Source organism: Drosophila pseudoobscura, chromosome X, assembly GCF_009870125.1.
Source record: "Drosophila pseudoobscura strain MV-25-SWS-2005 chromosome X, UCI_Dpse_MV25, whole genome shotgun sequence".
NCBI lineage: Eukaryota > Metazoa > Arthropoda > Insecta > Diptera > Drosophilidae > Drosophila > Drosophila pseudoobscura.
Window position 1 is genome coordinate 11,444,521 of NC_046683.1, and position 16,224 is coordinate 11,460,744.

The window sequence follows — 16,224 nt, forward strand, 5'->3', positions numbered from 1 at the left end:
GGGTTTGTGGCTATGTCCAAAGAGTTCATAAAATCCTTAGCGTAGCCGTAGATCATGTGGGGTCCACCATCAGCACTGAGAGAAAAAGTTCTCGCTAAAGAGTGGCGGCACTGAAATCCACTAAAAGAAAGATGGCATTTGATATGATAATTGGCATTATTCATTCGTTTATTATATTACTTCTACTCTCCTTGTCACGCATATCCTTTTCCAATCAAACTCTTTTATACATAATGATGGCTCCCCTGTTGATGGCCAAGTTCTTTGACCTGCTAAAAAGTCCAAGTCAGTCCGAGTCGGAGGTCCATAGGCGGCGGCGGTGGCTAGTTATGTAATGTCTAAGACCTGCAACCGGCAATAGACAGAAGAGCTGGTATCAGAGCACACTTTAAGCAGCTTTATGATGTGTTAAAATTGTTGCAACAACAACTGCCACAATGACAGGCAGCAGCCGCAGCAGCAAATATAAAGAAGGATGACGATGACTGGCCAACGTCATCGTCATCATCGTCATCGTCAGCGTCATTGGCATTGTCATTGTCGTCATCATAGACACATAGACATGTGGGACAGATCCGGACAGTCAGTTTCGCTTTGGCTTGAATCAAGTGCTGTTGCTGGTGGGGCTGGTGGCTGGTTGCTGGACTTCTTGGAGTTGGGGCATGACTCTGCCATCGAGACTGGAGGAATCGAGATCAACTCGGTCGCAGCTTCTTCACTTTGGTCTTCATCTTTTGCCGATAATTGATCATCATCAGTCGGTCTTAATTGATCGCTGCCTTGCCTTGCCTTGCCTTGCATTACATTGTATTACATTTAGCTGGATCGATCCGTCGCTGATTGTAATCAATCACTTTCGTGGAATTGTGCCTGCTGAATGAACTATGCTTTCAGCCCCAGCTCCAGTCTCGGCCTCGGCGGTGGCCCAATAATCTCGTCCAAACTCCAAGGCGTTGTCAACGGTGTCTCTCAGGCTCCCCGTCTCTGTCTGTGTCTGTGTCACTGACTTTGGTATTTTCTTTCCAATCATCAAGCACAATTGCGTACGTGAGCTGCCTGATGACTGGGCCCCATCCCTATCTCCTCCTGCTCACTCCACTCCATTCCAGTGGCCGCTTGGAGTCGCCTCATGCTGCGTCAATAAGTCACTCGTTGGCATTCGTGAAATGCATTAGATCGGAGCTGATCAAAGCAGAGCAGAGCAGAACCAAGCGGGACCCCAATTCGACACGAATTCCAATGGAAATTTTACGGTGAAAAGGTGAAGGATGTTCATGTCAGGCCTGGGCGAAAAATTCAGATCACAACTAGGTCAAGGTCACAGGGACTACTCTATTGCCTTTTCGATGGTAAATTAACAAAAATAATCAAATACAAATCATTTCAATTTCCAGCCAGACTTCAACTATGAACTGACTTCATCCTCGTAGCGTACGGAGTCCAGGAAGCACAGTAGGGACAGAAGAGTACGGTCCCAGTCGCCGATAATATAGGTGGAGACAAATATGGTGTTTTCCCGATAGCAACACAGGGCCGGAGGTGTGCTATCCAGTACGATGGCTTCTTGTCCATAGAGACGCCTTGGGTTGCGGCAATACAAGCGTTGATATCGTTGGTGTCCCTCATCATCCAAGAAGTCCAGCATGCCCGTGGCGTAGTTCTCCTGTGAACCGATGAATATGACCAGATTAAACCATCTGGACACTCTCTCAAGGAAGTGGTCAAGGAAGGGCCGCTTGTAGATCAGCATTGTGCCCTCATATTCGGGTACCTCGACTGTAAAATCGTGTGGCACACCTAGCTCTTTCTTCCATTGCTTCCCCTTCTTGACGAACACTGTAGATATCAGAATATTCATATCTACGATAATGGTCCTCTTCTTCGTGTCCGCCGGCGTGAAATCATAAAAGGACTTTAGATATTTCACCACTAAATAGCAAAATATCTTGAAAATTAAATAGCGTGAGCCCTGGACCAGACCCTTTCGATTGACATTGAAGAGCACAATCCCAATCAGAATCACCAGCCATGTGTTCAGAGTTCCGAATCTATGAAATTTTGTATTTTAAAAATATTGTACACGGTAAGGCAAATACTCGTACTTACATAGAAAATGTAAATGTGTTTGCCTCCCAATTTCCATAGACCCCACGATTTGTGGCAATCGTGGCGTTTGCGCCTTCTGGCATTGTTTCTTAATCCGATAAAGTAAATTTGAGAATTTGGGTAGCACAATTCAGTTGTGTTGCTGAACCTTAACTGACTGGCAAAGCAAATGACAGACTCCCTAAACAACATATTTTCAGTAGCCTCTTCGATTGTTTTATCTACCACAAAGACCACATTAAACTGTAAGCTAAGTGATCCGTCTGGGGCAAGGAGGATCTCCGAAAGATCTCCATCATCCCTCCACGAAAACCCCATTTCTTGATCGCAATTTCCCAGTGACCCACTAAACACAAGTTGATGAAGGCCTCAACAGCTTAAGCCACCTTAAAATATATATATATAGTACCTAAAAAATTCTGTTCTTTGAAGTCTTCTCTGAAGACGATGTTGGAGGTCGCGGCCTATACTGTGTGCAAACGTCCTTGAGGAAGTATGGTCTTGTGGCCCATTCACCCAGTATGTAGTGTAGTCCTCGATGTCCTTTATTCCACCAGCATTTAGTGACTGAGTTATCGCCACCAACCAGCGACTTAGACGCTCCAAATGTTCCATCCGTGGCGATCCCTCCTACAAAAACATCAAAATGCCCATCGTGGAATATCTTTATCTATTGCTCATCCTCACTACCGCAACTGGAGTTTCATCCATGTCAGCCATGCCTGGTGTCCGGCGACATGTCATCCTCGTCCTTGTACTTGGCTTTACTTGTACTTAGCGTTTCGATTTTCCACCAGAGCTCATCAGAATAGCTGCACCCACCAGCAGATAACTGCATCCACTTGATTTGCGTAACTTTTTCGACTAATCAGTTCGATAACATTCTGAACGGACGACCTAATTAAAATGAAATTAGATACACTTGTCTGCACGTTTCTGGCGATTGGACTACTCCCTCGGAGCTTCTGTCAATTAGATGTCAATGTGTGCATGGGAATGCACTCCATCTCTTGCCTTTTACTCCTATGTAGAAAATGTCTAATTAGCATTAGTTACTGGCCTCTGGCTAAGGCCAGACACATGTCTTCAGAAACAGAAACAGAAACAAAACCCCCCGATACGGAGTCGAGCCGAAACAGAAATAGAAACCGGAGCAATAAACAAAGACATCAATGGCCCAGGGGCCATATCTGGTCTTGCCTTTTCTCTTCGCCCATCCAATGCGATCCTTCCGATTGGTCTTGGTCTTCCCTCTCCTTTAAATTAGATGCAGTCCCATAAATAATAATTCGACGGCAAATGCAAAGTGGAAAAGCAAATACTTGCCATGGCGACAAATGCTCGCCACAGTGGGAGATATAGAGAAGATGGGGAGTGGGTAGTGGGGAGTGGGGAGTGGGTAGTGGGGAGTGGGGTGTGGGGTGCCACTGCCACGGCACACGTTTGCCCAGAGACCTAGAGCAATCAATAATCCAAAGAGCAGCCCAACCAGGTGGGAGCCGATCCGATCCGATCCGATCCAGTGGAGCTACCGAGGAGGAGGCAGGGGAGATCAAAGTTAGATCGCAATGAATTCTCGCCGCGCGAGAACCTGTTCACCCAACGGTCCTCACATTAGGAGGCAGTTGAGAAGTAAGGCAGATTCTTTTCAGTAGTTTTATTTTTGTTGGTATCCTTGGGGCGCAGAGACGGCGAGGAGGTGGCTCGACCTGAAGGCTACCCTTGAAAGTAAATGTCACCAAAGAATCAATGAATCGTTGCGATTATCCTTTGAATACCGTATCTTTATATAATCTACTACATGTGGCTGATAATACTGATCTATCTTTATCCTTTTCTGTGGGAATCTCTGTACTTAGTAGATATATTATGGTTTTTTCTATCTATCTACTCTAACCATGAGTATACCCCATATTTGCCCACTTATTTCGATCTTGCTGATTATAAAAATAGCAAACGAGTCACGGCCAGATCGACAAGCAGCGCCAGTTCAAGGAGACACCACACCAGAGGCACACACACTGAAGAGACAAGAGGCTTGGCGACAGGGGGACGGGGCAACATGGGTGGAGAGGCAAGAAGAAGCTGCACTTCGGATTGACCAATCCAGAATGGGGCTTTGGATGAGGATGGGGATGGAGATGGGGCTGAAAGCTGGAAGCGAGCGACCGAACCGAGCCGAACCGAAGAATGTAGGTATCGTCTTTCAATGTTCTTTTGAGTCGCGGATTCCTGTTTCTCTCGCTCCTTCTCTCTCTCTCTCTCTCTCTGGTTTTTGGCATTAGAAGAGCTTCACATCCTCAGAAGAATCTCCTCTGGTGAGGAGAGGAGCGGAGAGAAGAGGCAGCGGGTGACGTTGCGAGCGGAATGCAGGGGGAGCGAAGAAAATTATTATAATAAAAATAATAGCAAACCGGAATTTCCTGATCCTGTTTGCGTCTGCCAGCCGCCTGCCCCCTGCCCCCTGCCGCCTGCCTATCAGCCTGCCTACCAGCTACCTCTACTAGCCATTCCGATCCACCAACCTCTCCAACTGTGATTCCTTTTTGCATCTAAAGTTCGTTTGGCGCAGATGTTTTGCCTCGGCCCGAACATCGGTTGGACAGGAATCCTATGTAAGGCATTGGGTTGGCTCTCAGTGACTCCGAGGAGTCGGAGCCAAACCGACAGCTCTGCTTTGGCTTTGTTTCACAGGCTGAAACATTACAGGCTGAAAATTACAGGAGTTCCCCCATTTGCAGGACTCCTCGTGAGTCACGTGTCACGCTTGCTGCTCCTCTCTAGCGTCCAATGCCGATAGCCAGCTGTTCCTTTTGCATTTTGATTGCTTTTCGCATTCTATTTCTAACTAGCTTCGGTGTTGGTGGTAAAGGATTGTATCCCATTTAGCCCGATCAGATGCAACATCCCGCCCCACACCACACCACATCAGTCCTCTGAGATATCTCCCCACAAAGTGGACAGTTCTCTGTCTTTGTCGCTGTCTCTGTCTGTGGCAGCAATATTTATGAGTGTCTCCACAGAACCGGCAATTAATACGATTATCGGGCAGATTAATTGGCACTGCGAATGCAATTAATACCTCAGTCGGAGCTGCACTTGACTGCCAGTTAGGTAATAGATCTAAGAAGTAATATTCTTCAGCGCTTCAGAGCAGCACCTTTTTCTGAACTAACTTCTACCACCAACTTTTTCCTGTTTAACCACGGATTGAAAAACAAAACTTTATCTACCAAAAAGATCTACAGAAATAAATCTCAGGAATTTGTAATCTTATTCAAATAAGTCTTGGAAGAATGGCAGTTTCTTTCTGTTCTTCAGCCCAAGTTTAGGTTATAATAATGGGGTAATATTGAGGCCTCAATATTCGTGATATTTTTGAGGATTTACTTAAGGAAAAGCAGCCACAGAACGAACCAAAAACTCCTTTAATTTCGACTTATTTTTTTTTGAGCACTCTTCATTTTTTGCACGAATATTTTTGTTGCTATTTTGTCTGCCATCAGTCAAGTGCAACATGCCGATTGCGCCAGAGAAACCGAAGATGGAGATGGAGATGAAGATGTTGGAGAAGGGAAGAGGAGGCCGGACTGGTCTGGTCTGGACTGCACTGGAGAATATCCAGACACATTTTATGGCAAAAATAAATGACGAGCAGCAAACGACAACGCCAACAACAGCAACAACAACGACGACTGGCTAATAAAAAGCCATTACAGCCAAGTTCAGGCAGGTCATGTGAGTCAGTCCGCTGGGAGATTCTGAGAGGGGAATCGGGCATCGGGCATCAGGCGTTCAGGATCTTTGGAGGGTCCCTCCTCTGGCAAAGCGCATCTCCCCGGTGTCTGTCCATAAATCAGCGAAATTAGAAAAATGAACAAATTTGCCAAAAAGCTATAAAAACCAAGGAAGCAAGAAGAAGGGAAGAAACAAAAAAAAACATTTGCAATGCAATTTAAGAGAGAAAAAAATGTTTGAAAAAGAGACAGAGTGGGTGGGCCTCTGCCCAGAGAGAGAGAGACAGAGAGAGGTGTGTCCCTGCCATCCAGGTTCTACGTCGTTTTTGGTGGTTCCCCCCCCCCCCCCCCCCCACCCGTAGCATTCCAGCCCACTGTCTTCGCTGGATCCTCATTTGTGGCAAGCAACTGTTTTTAAAAAGGAAAAGGGAGAAACCAGTTTCAGTTTTTTCCACATCGCTCCTTGTTCTTTCTTCGCTCAACTTCCATTTTCCATTTGGGAATGCCAGTGCTACTGCCGCTGTTTGGATGCTTCTGCCTTTTGTGGCAGGCCTCACGATAGTTAGGTCCGCCCCACGAAACCCCTTTGGTTGGTACGTGGCCAAAAGCCTAAGACATTTCTCGCCTCAAATCGGTATTGAGAGAGAGAGCGTCCTTTCTTCTTCAGAACGATAAGAGGACTCTACGCTTCGTTGAATATAATTTTTGTGGGTTCGATTTTAGTAAATTTTTGGCATTTTATTGTATACTATTTGTGGTATCTGTTCTCCATCTGCATGACATCATCGTGCAATGCAAATTTTCAGCCAAGACAAAGAGAGTGAGCGAACAATGAGAAGCAGAACAATAGCAGTGGACAGAACCTTCTCGACTTGGAGATACTCGTAGGAGCGTGGAAAATTGTCTCACTTTGGCGGCGCCCCCCCCCCCCTCCACCCCACCCCTCTGGAAAATTGTCTCGATCTAAAGACAACAGCAGCCCCATAAGAATAATAATCAAAATATTTGCATAACAAATTGGGTCAAATGAGCGGGCACACAGACACGTAATGCTAAACAAATCAAATATACCTACTATATCTTTGGACAGACACATATGCATGTATATATATGTAGATGTATGATTGTATGGGTATGGGATATACATATGTATGATTCCTCCTTCCATACATACACGTATGCTAATCGAATGAGCGTATCCATATGGAAATGAATGAAACGACGACGACGACGACGACGAAAACAAACTGTAAACGTTGTACAATAATACGAAGCGAATCTCAGGGATACATACACACACTCAAATGTCCATATGTATGTATTGAGAGAAACAATGCACAATTGCCCATTAGCACAATGATGCTATAAAATCCGGTGGAGCAGGGCTAGGGGTGGGCTTGCCAAAAAGAATCCAGCGAATGCTCATCAATAGCCCATTACCCCACAGCGCACACACACACAAGCACACACATACATATGTATATCGTATATCTTATATCGTATACTTGGATGTACAAGTATTCCTATATGCATCGTTTCGTTTTATGACAATTAACACCGCTCAAGAAGGCAAACAAACAGCCAGTGAGCGAGCAGTCGATCGCTGCTCAAGTTGTCTCCGGTTTATGGCCAACCAGCAATGGTTCTGTGACCGAAGGAGGGGCACGGGGCTCGGAACTCGGGGCTCCAGGTCTTGAAGGGGGGCTATCGGGAATTTTTGTGCAAATATGGTGTAATACTCGTATAATGATGTGTGTACGGAGAGGGTTTGGTATTCTCTTTACGGCCCAAAACAGTTTTCATGGTTCAGTTACCTATAGCTATGGCCTAGACTCTTCGAGTGTCGGGTGTAAAAAGAGAACATAGAGGGGATCGATCGAGTCTCGATGTAAATTAAGGGCGTCTTCAACAGGTGATGAAAACTCTATTACTCCTGAGAAAACTGATCTTTGAAACGTCCTACAGGACGTTTATAGGGGACGTCCTATAGGGTAAGTCCTACTGATCTTCTCTAAGCGCTACCAATCTTCTCCCACTGTTATACATTTCTGTTCAACACATCTGTTGGTCTTTCCAATCCAATCGTGGCTTTTGATTTAGTATGAAGATCCCTCTGTTCCCTCTCCGCCTACTGGTACACTCTGATCTTCTCCTACTTCCACTGCGGCTGCTAATGCTGGTCCTCTTGGTCAGGCTAGCCTATCGGATGTCTGTCAATCAATCTCCGTGCCCGAAGCTGGGCCGAGCCAGACAGCAATTGTCTGTGCAAAAAACTGTTAACATCTCTGAAGTGTGTGTGCGTGAGTCCACCTCTGTTATCTCTGGCAACAAGGTTGCTGGCAACATGTTGCATGCACAGTGTCAATAGATTTAGAGTATAGGCATAGAATCGAATAGAATGGGATGGAATGGGATGGGATGTGGTGGGATGTGCTGGGGGGGAGGGGACGGTATTGGCGCGTGTCTCGATGCCATGCCTCGATGCTTGATTGGCCGGTTGGACTTGACTCAATTCGTCATTTAAATGATGCCTGGCTGCCTGCCGCTTGCCCTGTCCCCCCCCTTGCAACAGCTGGCTGTGCCTGTGGCAATGGCAGTGGCAGTGGCAATGGCAGCACTTAGCGCAACATCAACTTAAATTGCAACCAAAAGCAGAAGCTGGAGCGGGAGCTAGAACAGCAACAACTGGAGACGAAACCGGAGCTCAGATCTTCTCCAGGGGAACGTGCCGAGCCAAATTAATTGCTTCGTTAGATCGACAGTGGAGTGGTGCTAGGAGTGGAGCAGCCGTGCGGCGGCTGTCGGCTGGCGGCTGGCTGCGTGCCCCAGAAGAACCGCTTTGGTCAATTTTTTTCCTCTCCCACTTCCGTTGGCCATGGCCATGGCGTGGAGGTAGGCCGCCGGGTGCTGCCCAACAACGATTGACAAATTTCCAAATGCCATTAAGAAGGCGTTGCATGCAACAAGAGATCCCCAAACCGCAAACCTCAAGCCCCCAAACCCCCGAACCCCCAAACCCCATAGACAAGTTGACACAGGAAGGATGGCTAATGGATGACAAAACAGGTGGCCGAGCGGCAACAAAGTCTGGCCAAGAGCCCGGTTTGGATGCTCCTGTTGCCAGTTGTGGCAGCACGCCCCGCTGGCGTTTGCAATTACCGTGTGGATGCCACCACAGCCATTAAATCACATTGCTGAAATATTTCATTTGTTTGCAAATTTTCGACAATCAACTTAATCGGAAATGCTCCGTTTTTTATAACTTTATCATCCCAGTTGCTGCTGACGGGGAGACGGGGAGACGGAGAACAAAACGGGAGCAGCACTGCATGCATGTTGCAGGTGGCATCATCATCATCATCTCTGTGTCTCTGTGATAAGAATCTCGTTAGAGGCAATCTCTCTTGGGCATCTGTGAATGCCGCTTCCCTACCCCGTCCCTGGCTATTCTGAGGCCAGTCCCCCCCATCTGGGCGATGCCTCCATTTTGAGGCACTCTCTGCCGTTTGTTGCTTAATTAATGCTGCAGGTGGCGCTGCTAACGAGATGAAAGCCACGCCCAAATATAGATTTAAAAGAGAAAAAAAAAGGTGTGCAACAATCTGGGATAAATAAAGGAAGCGCCTTGGAAGAAAAATCAAGGCAACATTTATCGGAAATGCAGTGTAAATGAAATCCAAACACAAGCCAGATGGCTATCACTAAAAGACAGCTGTGTGATAAATAATCGTAATTAGTTATAGCCTTTTTACACAGCCGCCTTTGAAATAGAGGCAATGCAGAAGCAGGTTAGAAATATTTTGTTGGCAAGGAAATCAAACAATTATGGAAAAACTACAGGAAAATAAACGAAAGAGATCGAGTCTTATATGCTTATTGTTTTTTCAGAGACGGTTCTGCCACACTCTATAAATACCATCGAGGTTCTCCTCCCATGTATGCAGCAGTGTCCTTGTGGTCCCTTATCGAATGATAAAGTTGTTTGAAGATATTTTATTTTTAAGAATTATATGTATTATATATTTAAATTATATATGTATTTTTAAGCGGCAAAAGTTGATCTTTGATCTGCCATTTTGTTGTTTCAAAAGTTTCAAAAGGACGCCAAAGGATGCCACCCCTAAGCCACTGTCCTGCGTCTCCGGCAAGATTCAAAGATGCATAACGAAACAGGGCTTAGATCGCATTAGATTGGGGTTTATAAATAGATACATACAAGCCTAGTTTCTGGTCTCCGAGAGGCAGAGATATGTAGGTCCCAAGCCCCAGCCCCAAAAGATCGTCCCCCCCGCAGAGTTCACGCTTTGCATAAGACGAAAGCCGCAGACAAAAAGCAAGCCAAAAATAGATTGCAAAAACGAAGAAATACATTAAGATCGGCAAAGAAATGTTACACCAATTTTTCTATAAACAAAATATGAAAGAAACCACACAAAAATGGACAATAAGCGGAAACAAAACAAAAACCAAAGCCCAAGCAAAAAGGCCCTTTCAAAAAGTGTGTAAAAATCGTTCGACAGATGGAATGATATAATCCTAGAGATCGATACAAAAACCCCGAATTTTAATATCGATAAAAATACACCTTGGGCACAATGGTGGAGTCGATGGGGTGGCGAGCCGTATTCCACGGGGCTGGTGGCTGGGGATGGGGCTGGGGCTGGGGATATCGAATCGGTTTATTTAGCTATCGAAATCAATCATGGACAGCTGCAGGTGCGGGGCACGAGTATCTGTGTGTATTGGGGGTCGATGACAAATGTCAACGAACGAGTCGAACAAAAGGTTCGATCAAGATTTGAAATTGTTTTGTCGCTGGGTGACAAAAGGCCCCAGAAGCCGCCGCCGCCGCTGAGGAAGATGTTCGCTGCCGGTCTATTCGGGGCTGGAAAACGGTACTTTAAACAACATCCATAGCAAACCTTCTCCCCCTGCCCGACTGCCGACTGTCGACTGACCCTCGTCTTCCATTAGTAGCCAAAGTTCATGTGTCAAATGATGGAAAACGAAATCGAAGCGACCGCCTCGACCGCCACTTCTACGAGTGTATCGGTTTTTTTTTCGGTTTTTTTGTTTTTTTTGGTAGCTGGAGCCTCTCTCTCTCTCTCTCGCTTTGACAAACTTTATTTATGCTTTTCTTCACGCTCGACCGTTATGCTAACTGCACATTCGCTTTGTTTGGCTTATTGGCCGCTTATTGTTTTAAACCCTGATCTCTGATCTGTGGGCCCTGACTCGACTTGTTTTCTTTCGTCACCATCAAAGAGAATGTTTTAATTATAGCATCCGGAGCAGGGGCGGGCGGCGGAGGGGAGGGGGTCCGACTAAGTAGTCGAGGTAGTCGCAGGGCGCAACTAACCCATTGATTAATGTCCCTCTTTAGTCGGCCCCTCCAATTTTAAGTAGTTTTCATTTGTATTCCCATTCTCCTGCAATTCGGCACGGCTTTCGATCTGGAAGGTGTCGCAGATAACGAAACGAGCAACTTATACTGTTTTTAGCCACTACTTAAATACTTAATTGCTGTCACTAAGTAGCCGGGCGATAATGTCCAAAGAATAGGGCTTGATTGGTGCACGTGCGGGGCTGAGAGACCGCTGGGAAGGGACAAGGAATCGATTCCCACATTCTGGAAGAAGTTTATCAAAAGATTGAGCAAAGACACCGAAAGGGGAGTAAGGAAAGTCAAGATGAAGAAACTGAATAATTTCATAAGGTATAAGGGTGATCTCATTTCCTTGTGGGACTTTTATTTAATAGAGAAATCAAATCAAATGAAGTTCATGGTAAAGTCGCAGGGAAAGAGAAGGAGAATGGAGGTTAGGGCTTCAATTTCTCTCGGTATGATGGAATAACTCCCTGATAAAGAAGATTCCTTATCGATATGGCAGTAGGTCCTTAAAGAGGAACTTACTGCTGACCCCTGCTGATCCGTGCGCCTTTCATTGAGCTCTGGAATATCGCGTATTGGTAGTCTCTCTCTCTCTCAGACATTGGGCTACCATCTCTCGACCACCAGCTTCCTGACAGTGGTACTATGGGTGGGCTTGAGTCACTCAAGAAAAACTGTACGCCCATGGACCCGGTTTGAATGTCAGTTCAACTGAGAAGGAAGTCGGGGGGAAATAGGTATAAAAGAGATGAAAAGTGAAGAAGAAAGTCGAAAGCATACAGGGAAGACAAGGGTAAAAGGCACTGACATAGGAGGTGATAATATTATACCCCACGAGGGAATCAAAGAAATGGCAGAGAAAATGGAAGCAAAAAAGGCAAGGACAGGAAAGAAAAGAAAAATCGGAGAAAAAAGCTAAAAGAAAACAGAGAAATTTAATGAGTTGAAGGCGAAGAATGGAACAGCAAAGGCCACATTCCAGTGTAATTTATTGTGGGGCAGGAGCAACTGCCCCCCCGCAGCTCCCGCAGACGGAGCTCGGCCCCCTGGAGATGTCCGTGTATGGCAGTGTTGCTGCCGCTTCATTTGTTCTGCAAAAGTCGTGATTGTCCGTCCGGCCATGGGAGATTTTCTCTCTCTTTCTGCCCGCACAGGTGTGTAAGCGCTCAGGCTGTGTTTAGCTGCTAAAATAGTTGACTAATTAATTTATAATGCAATTTCACTCAGGCGACAGCTGGCCACAGAAGCACTAATAGGAGCTCAAGAAGCTGGGAGCTTCACCCAGAGGAGGGTGATCGCTTCCATTTGTAAAATGGAAACCGTTTTAATAGACACCACAACAAGAAAGAAAGGCTTTCCCCAAGGTCGACACCTGGGATACCCTGGCCACCTCTGAGCATAGATCGTTGCCCAGACAGCCAGTAAAGTAGACCGACCAAGGATACACGAGTAAATATTTGCATTGAAAAATGTATGTTTCACTATTCCGACGTTGTGCACGGCGTGGTCAGGTAGTACCCTCTGCTCTGTCAGGGTATGGCAGCAGCACCACCAGGAGTAGAAGTAGAAGTAGAAACAGCAGCCCCACTAGCCACCGCCTAATCATTGTTTATGATATGGTTAGCCGGCCAGGCCGTGCTTCCAAGTCGCTGCCAAGTCGCTGCCAAGTCGCTGCCAAGTCGTGTCCCCCAAGTCACTTCGCTGGCATTACGCATTTCCCAACTTCAGTGCGGAGTGTGGTCTCCCCGGCAAGGGAAATTTATGCAAATGGATATGCTGCATCTGGAGAGATCTCTTTAAAGCTTTTGCGCAATTATCCGTGGAGACCTCACCTGCTGCTATTCTGCCGTTCTCCGGCATTTGATTGAACTCAAGTGTGCCAGATGCGTAATGCCCAGACGTTGGTTTGGGGCGGAGGCGGTGGGTTCGTTCAGCAAGTGGGAGAAAGGTGGGCAGGGCCGGGGCAGGCCTGTGGTGGTGGCATGTGCGGCAAACACGTGACAATTGCTGTGCCGGTCAATTGAAATTGAAAACCAATTGGAAATTCCGATGAAACACCAGCAACAATTGCAAGAGCCACTCGTGAGTGGGTACCACAAATTTTGGCACAGTGGTGTGAAAACACCTTGTCAGTGGGCAAAAACTTGGCCACGCTATACTCGTAAGGGGCTGAAAAAAGCTAATGACACGTGAAACCCAAGAGAACGAATACAAGATCTGGTACCACTGTGCAGGCACCGGCAGACAACGGCATTTGTGCAACAGTTTCTGCCTCTGAACCCGCTCCCCCCCGGGCCCGGGCCCCAGGCCCCAGGCCAATGGCCAAAATGCAAATCGCCCCAGAATCGAACTGGAGTACTCGATATCTGGTGTTCTGGGTATTCTGTTGTTCTGCATTCAAATGGACGCCCCCCCCCCACTCCCCACCCCACCCAGCACCAGCTCCCTTCCCCCTGAATGTTGACAATTCGGCCGCCAAGGCTTTTCCTTGCAGTTGCAGTGGAACCGCTAGACCAGCGCCACAGACGCAGACACAGGCACAGACACAGTACCAGCCCCGACCGGATGAATGGGGAATGGAAATTGCGAATCGCGAATCGCGAATAGCAAATAGCGAATTGGGTATTAGGTTTTGCAATGTGGATGGAAATTAGGAGCACGCCAGGCAGGCGCAGGTGACCGATCAGAAACGATGGCTGCAACGTGATGTGGCAAATGGCAGAAGGTGAAAACCAGCTGGCCAAGTAGAAGCACAAACACGAGTGTAGGAACAGAGCAAACAATGGCCCATAAAGGACGAGACTAAGATTTAATTTTGGTTGATTTTTGATTTAATTTAAGTGAATAATGCTGAAACCTTAAATACATTCAAAAGCAAGGCCGTCGATTAAATAATCTAGATTCCAGTTCAGTCGTTTTCACATCATATTTTGTTGGTTAATTTGTTCTTTTTCTTTTTTTTTTGGTTTTTGGGATCCCCAAGCGCCCTCTCCGATCAATCTTTATGGTCGAGGCATAAAAGTTTATGAGTGGCATTATGTTCGAGACCGGATCAGTGCCCGCCCTTAAAGTCGCTGCATCGCCAGCAACGCCATGGAGATGGACAATGGGAGAGCCAGGAGTCGAAGCCATACGCCAATGCCAATGCCAAAGCCAAAGCCCAGGCGCTCGGCACCACCTCTGCCGAGGGAATAGTGGATGACACCGCGTTTTGTTTTGAGCACATCTGCGAGCGGATCCGAGCTCATTTCGTTCTCCATGAGGCACATCTCCATGAGGTCGTCGGGCAACTGGATGTGGAACGGGAAGCAGTACATGGCTGCTTTTTCCAGGATCATCGTGTCGTTAACAGTATCGCCCTGGTCCAGACAGTTGAAGCTCTTCACGTCCACGAACCGCATCCTCTCGCAGCTTTGCAGCGGCGACTCCTTCATTAGCACCAGAACGTAGTCCAGCGAGTCTGTCATGTACAGGGCGAACGGTTCGCCAGCCTCTATGAACGTGTCCCGGAACTTGGTGACCGCCACCAGAGGATAGTGTCCGGAGCATTTCCTCTGCAGGATCTCCTCGTGCGATTTCAAATAGAGACAGCGTTCGGGGACAATATTTTCCATTTCATCATAGCCAGTGAGGCTGTCAAAGCACAGAAATAGGCACAGAATCACCAGACTTCGGTCCATTCGATTCGTCCAAAGAGAATTTACTAGATATATGTATGTCCATGTGGATTTGTACATGAGTGAATATTTTTGTGCTTTTTCATTAACAGATACTGAATCTATTAGAGCACTTACAGATCTATATCGGACAGTTGGCTCACAGTTTACTTGCGCCTAGACTGAGTCAATCAGAAAGATAGATAGATAGATAGTTGGAGTGGGAACCATACACTGAGATACTTACATTACACTGCAATACTCCAGTTGGCAGAAGAGCTTCACATCTTGTAAGTCAGGAAGAGATCTCCCAAGAGATCTCTCTCTTTAATTGGCTCAGAATATAATAAACCCTACCATGTTTTTTTCATGGTTCAACGAATTGATGAAATCTCCAATTTGGCGCTAATTTTTTCCCCCAGTGTAGTATGTCGTGACTGTGTCAAGCATTCCCATGGAGCATGGCGCATGGAGCATGGATCATGGAGCATGGATCATGGATAGATATACCAACACTTGGATAGCTCCAATTGGCATTATTCATTTCGCCTCGGTGCTGATTTGTTGGCGATTTAATTGATTCAATTATGGGCTGGCATTATTTCAATTAAGCAAGAATGATGAGAGCCGGGCCTTGGTGATGCGATACGAGGCATGACATGACACGTTCGAGCCGATCTATCAACGGTAATGAATGCGATCGAACGATCGAGCGATCGACCACCTCTGATTTGCTTGCATAGTTTTGTGCGATTAATGCAACGGCCAACTGTTCGGCTTCCTCCTCATCACTCTGATTGACTTTTCCGGAAGCAGAAATAAAGAAAAGATGAGAAGATTGTGATTGCATAATCCGTTCCATTCGATTGGATTGGATCTCTTAGTCGCAACGATTATAATAGCTTGCCAATTAAATGATTTATTTCTAATGGGTTATAATCGCTTAAGGTTCGACACAGTTTTAGGCAAAACCAGGTTTTCTGTTACCTTTCGAACTCCTTAAAGAATACTAATGATGTTACCCAAAGTTAGTCAGAACTTTTGCATCGAAAATATCGACTTATCAACTTGTCATCAAAGAAGTGTTGATCTCAGTCGATCAAGGAAAGATTGACCTCGAATCTGTTCATCTACCTTTAGATACTTACTATGGAACCCTCTATCGAAGACATCTCCATCCCACTCCAATCCTTGGCCATAGTCTGGCATTAAATTTCCCATGCCCAATTTGTGGTTCTGCTTGGCTGGATGCTCGTAGGAATATGATGGTGGGGGATGATGATTTATATGGCAAATCAATTTTATTCACACTCCCATCCACATCTTCCTCCCC

The 16,224-nt window shown here is 46.3% G+C and overlaps 2 protein-coding genes across 2 annotated transcripts; both read right to left on the minus strand.

Moving 5' to 3' along the window:
- Positions 1–1,308: 1,308 nt before the first annotated feature.
- On the minus strand, positions 1,309–2,277 carry LOC117184964 (CTD nuclear envelope phosphatase 1 homolog). The gene is made up of 2 exons (XM_033384241.1): positions 2,107–2,277; positions 1,309–2,048 (listed from the first exon to the last, which is right to left on the minus strand). Exons 1-2 carry the CDS (start codon positions 2,187–2,189, stop codon positions 1,406–1,408), a joined length of 726 nt encoding a protein of 241 aa, XP_033240132.1. The 5' UTR covers positions 2,190–2,277; the 3' UTR covers positions 1,309–1,405.
- Positions 2,278–14,043: 11,766 nt separating this feature from the next.
- Positions 14,044–15,048, minus strand: LOC4814913 (uncharacterized). The gene has a single exon (XM_001354876.4). It carries the CDS (start codon positions 14,970–14,972, stop codon positions 14,301–14,303), a length of 672 nt encoding a protein of 223 aa, XP_001354912.4. The 5' UTR covers positions 14,973–15,048; the 3' UTR covers positions 14,044–14,300.
- Positions 15,049–16,224: the final 1,176 nt, after the last annotated feature.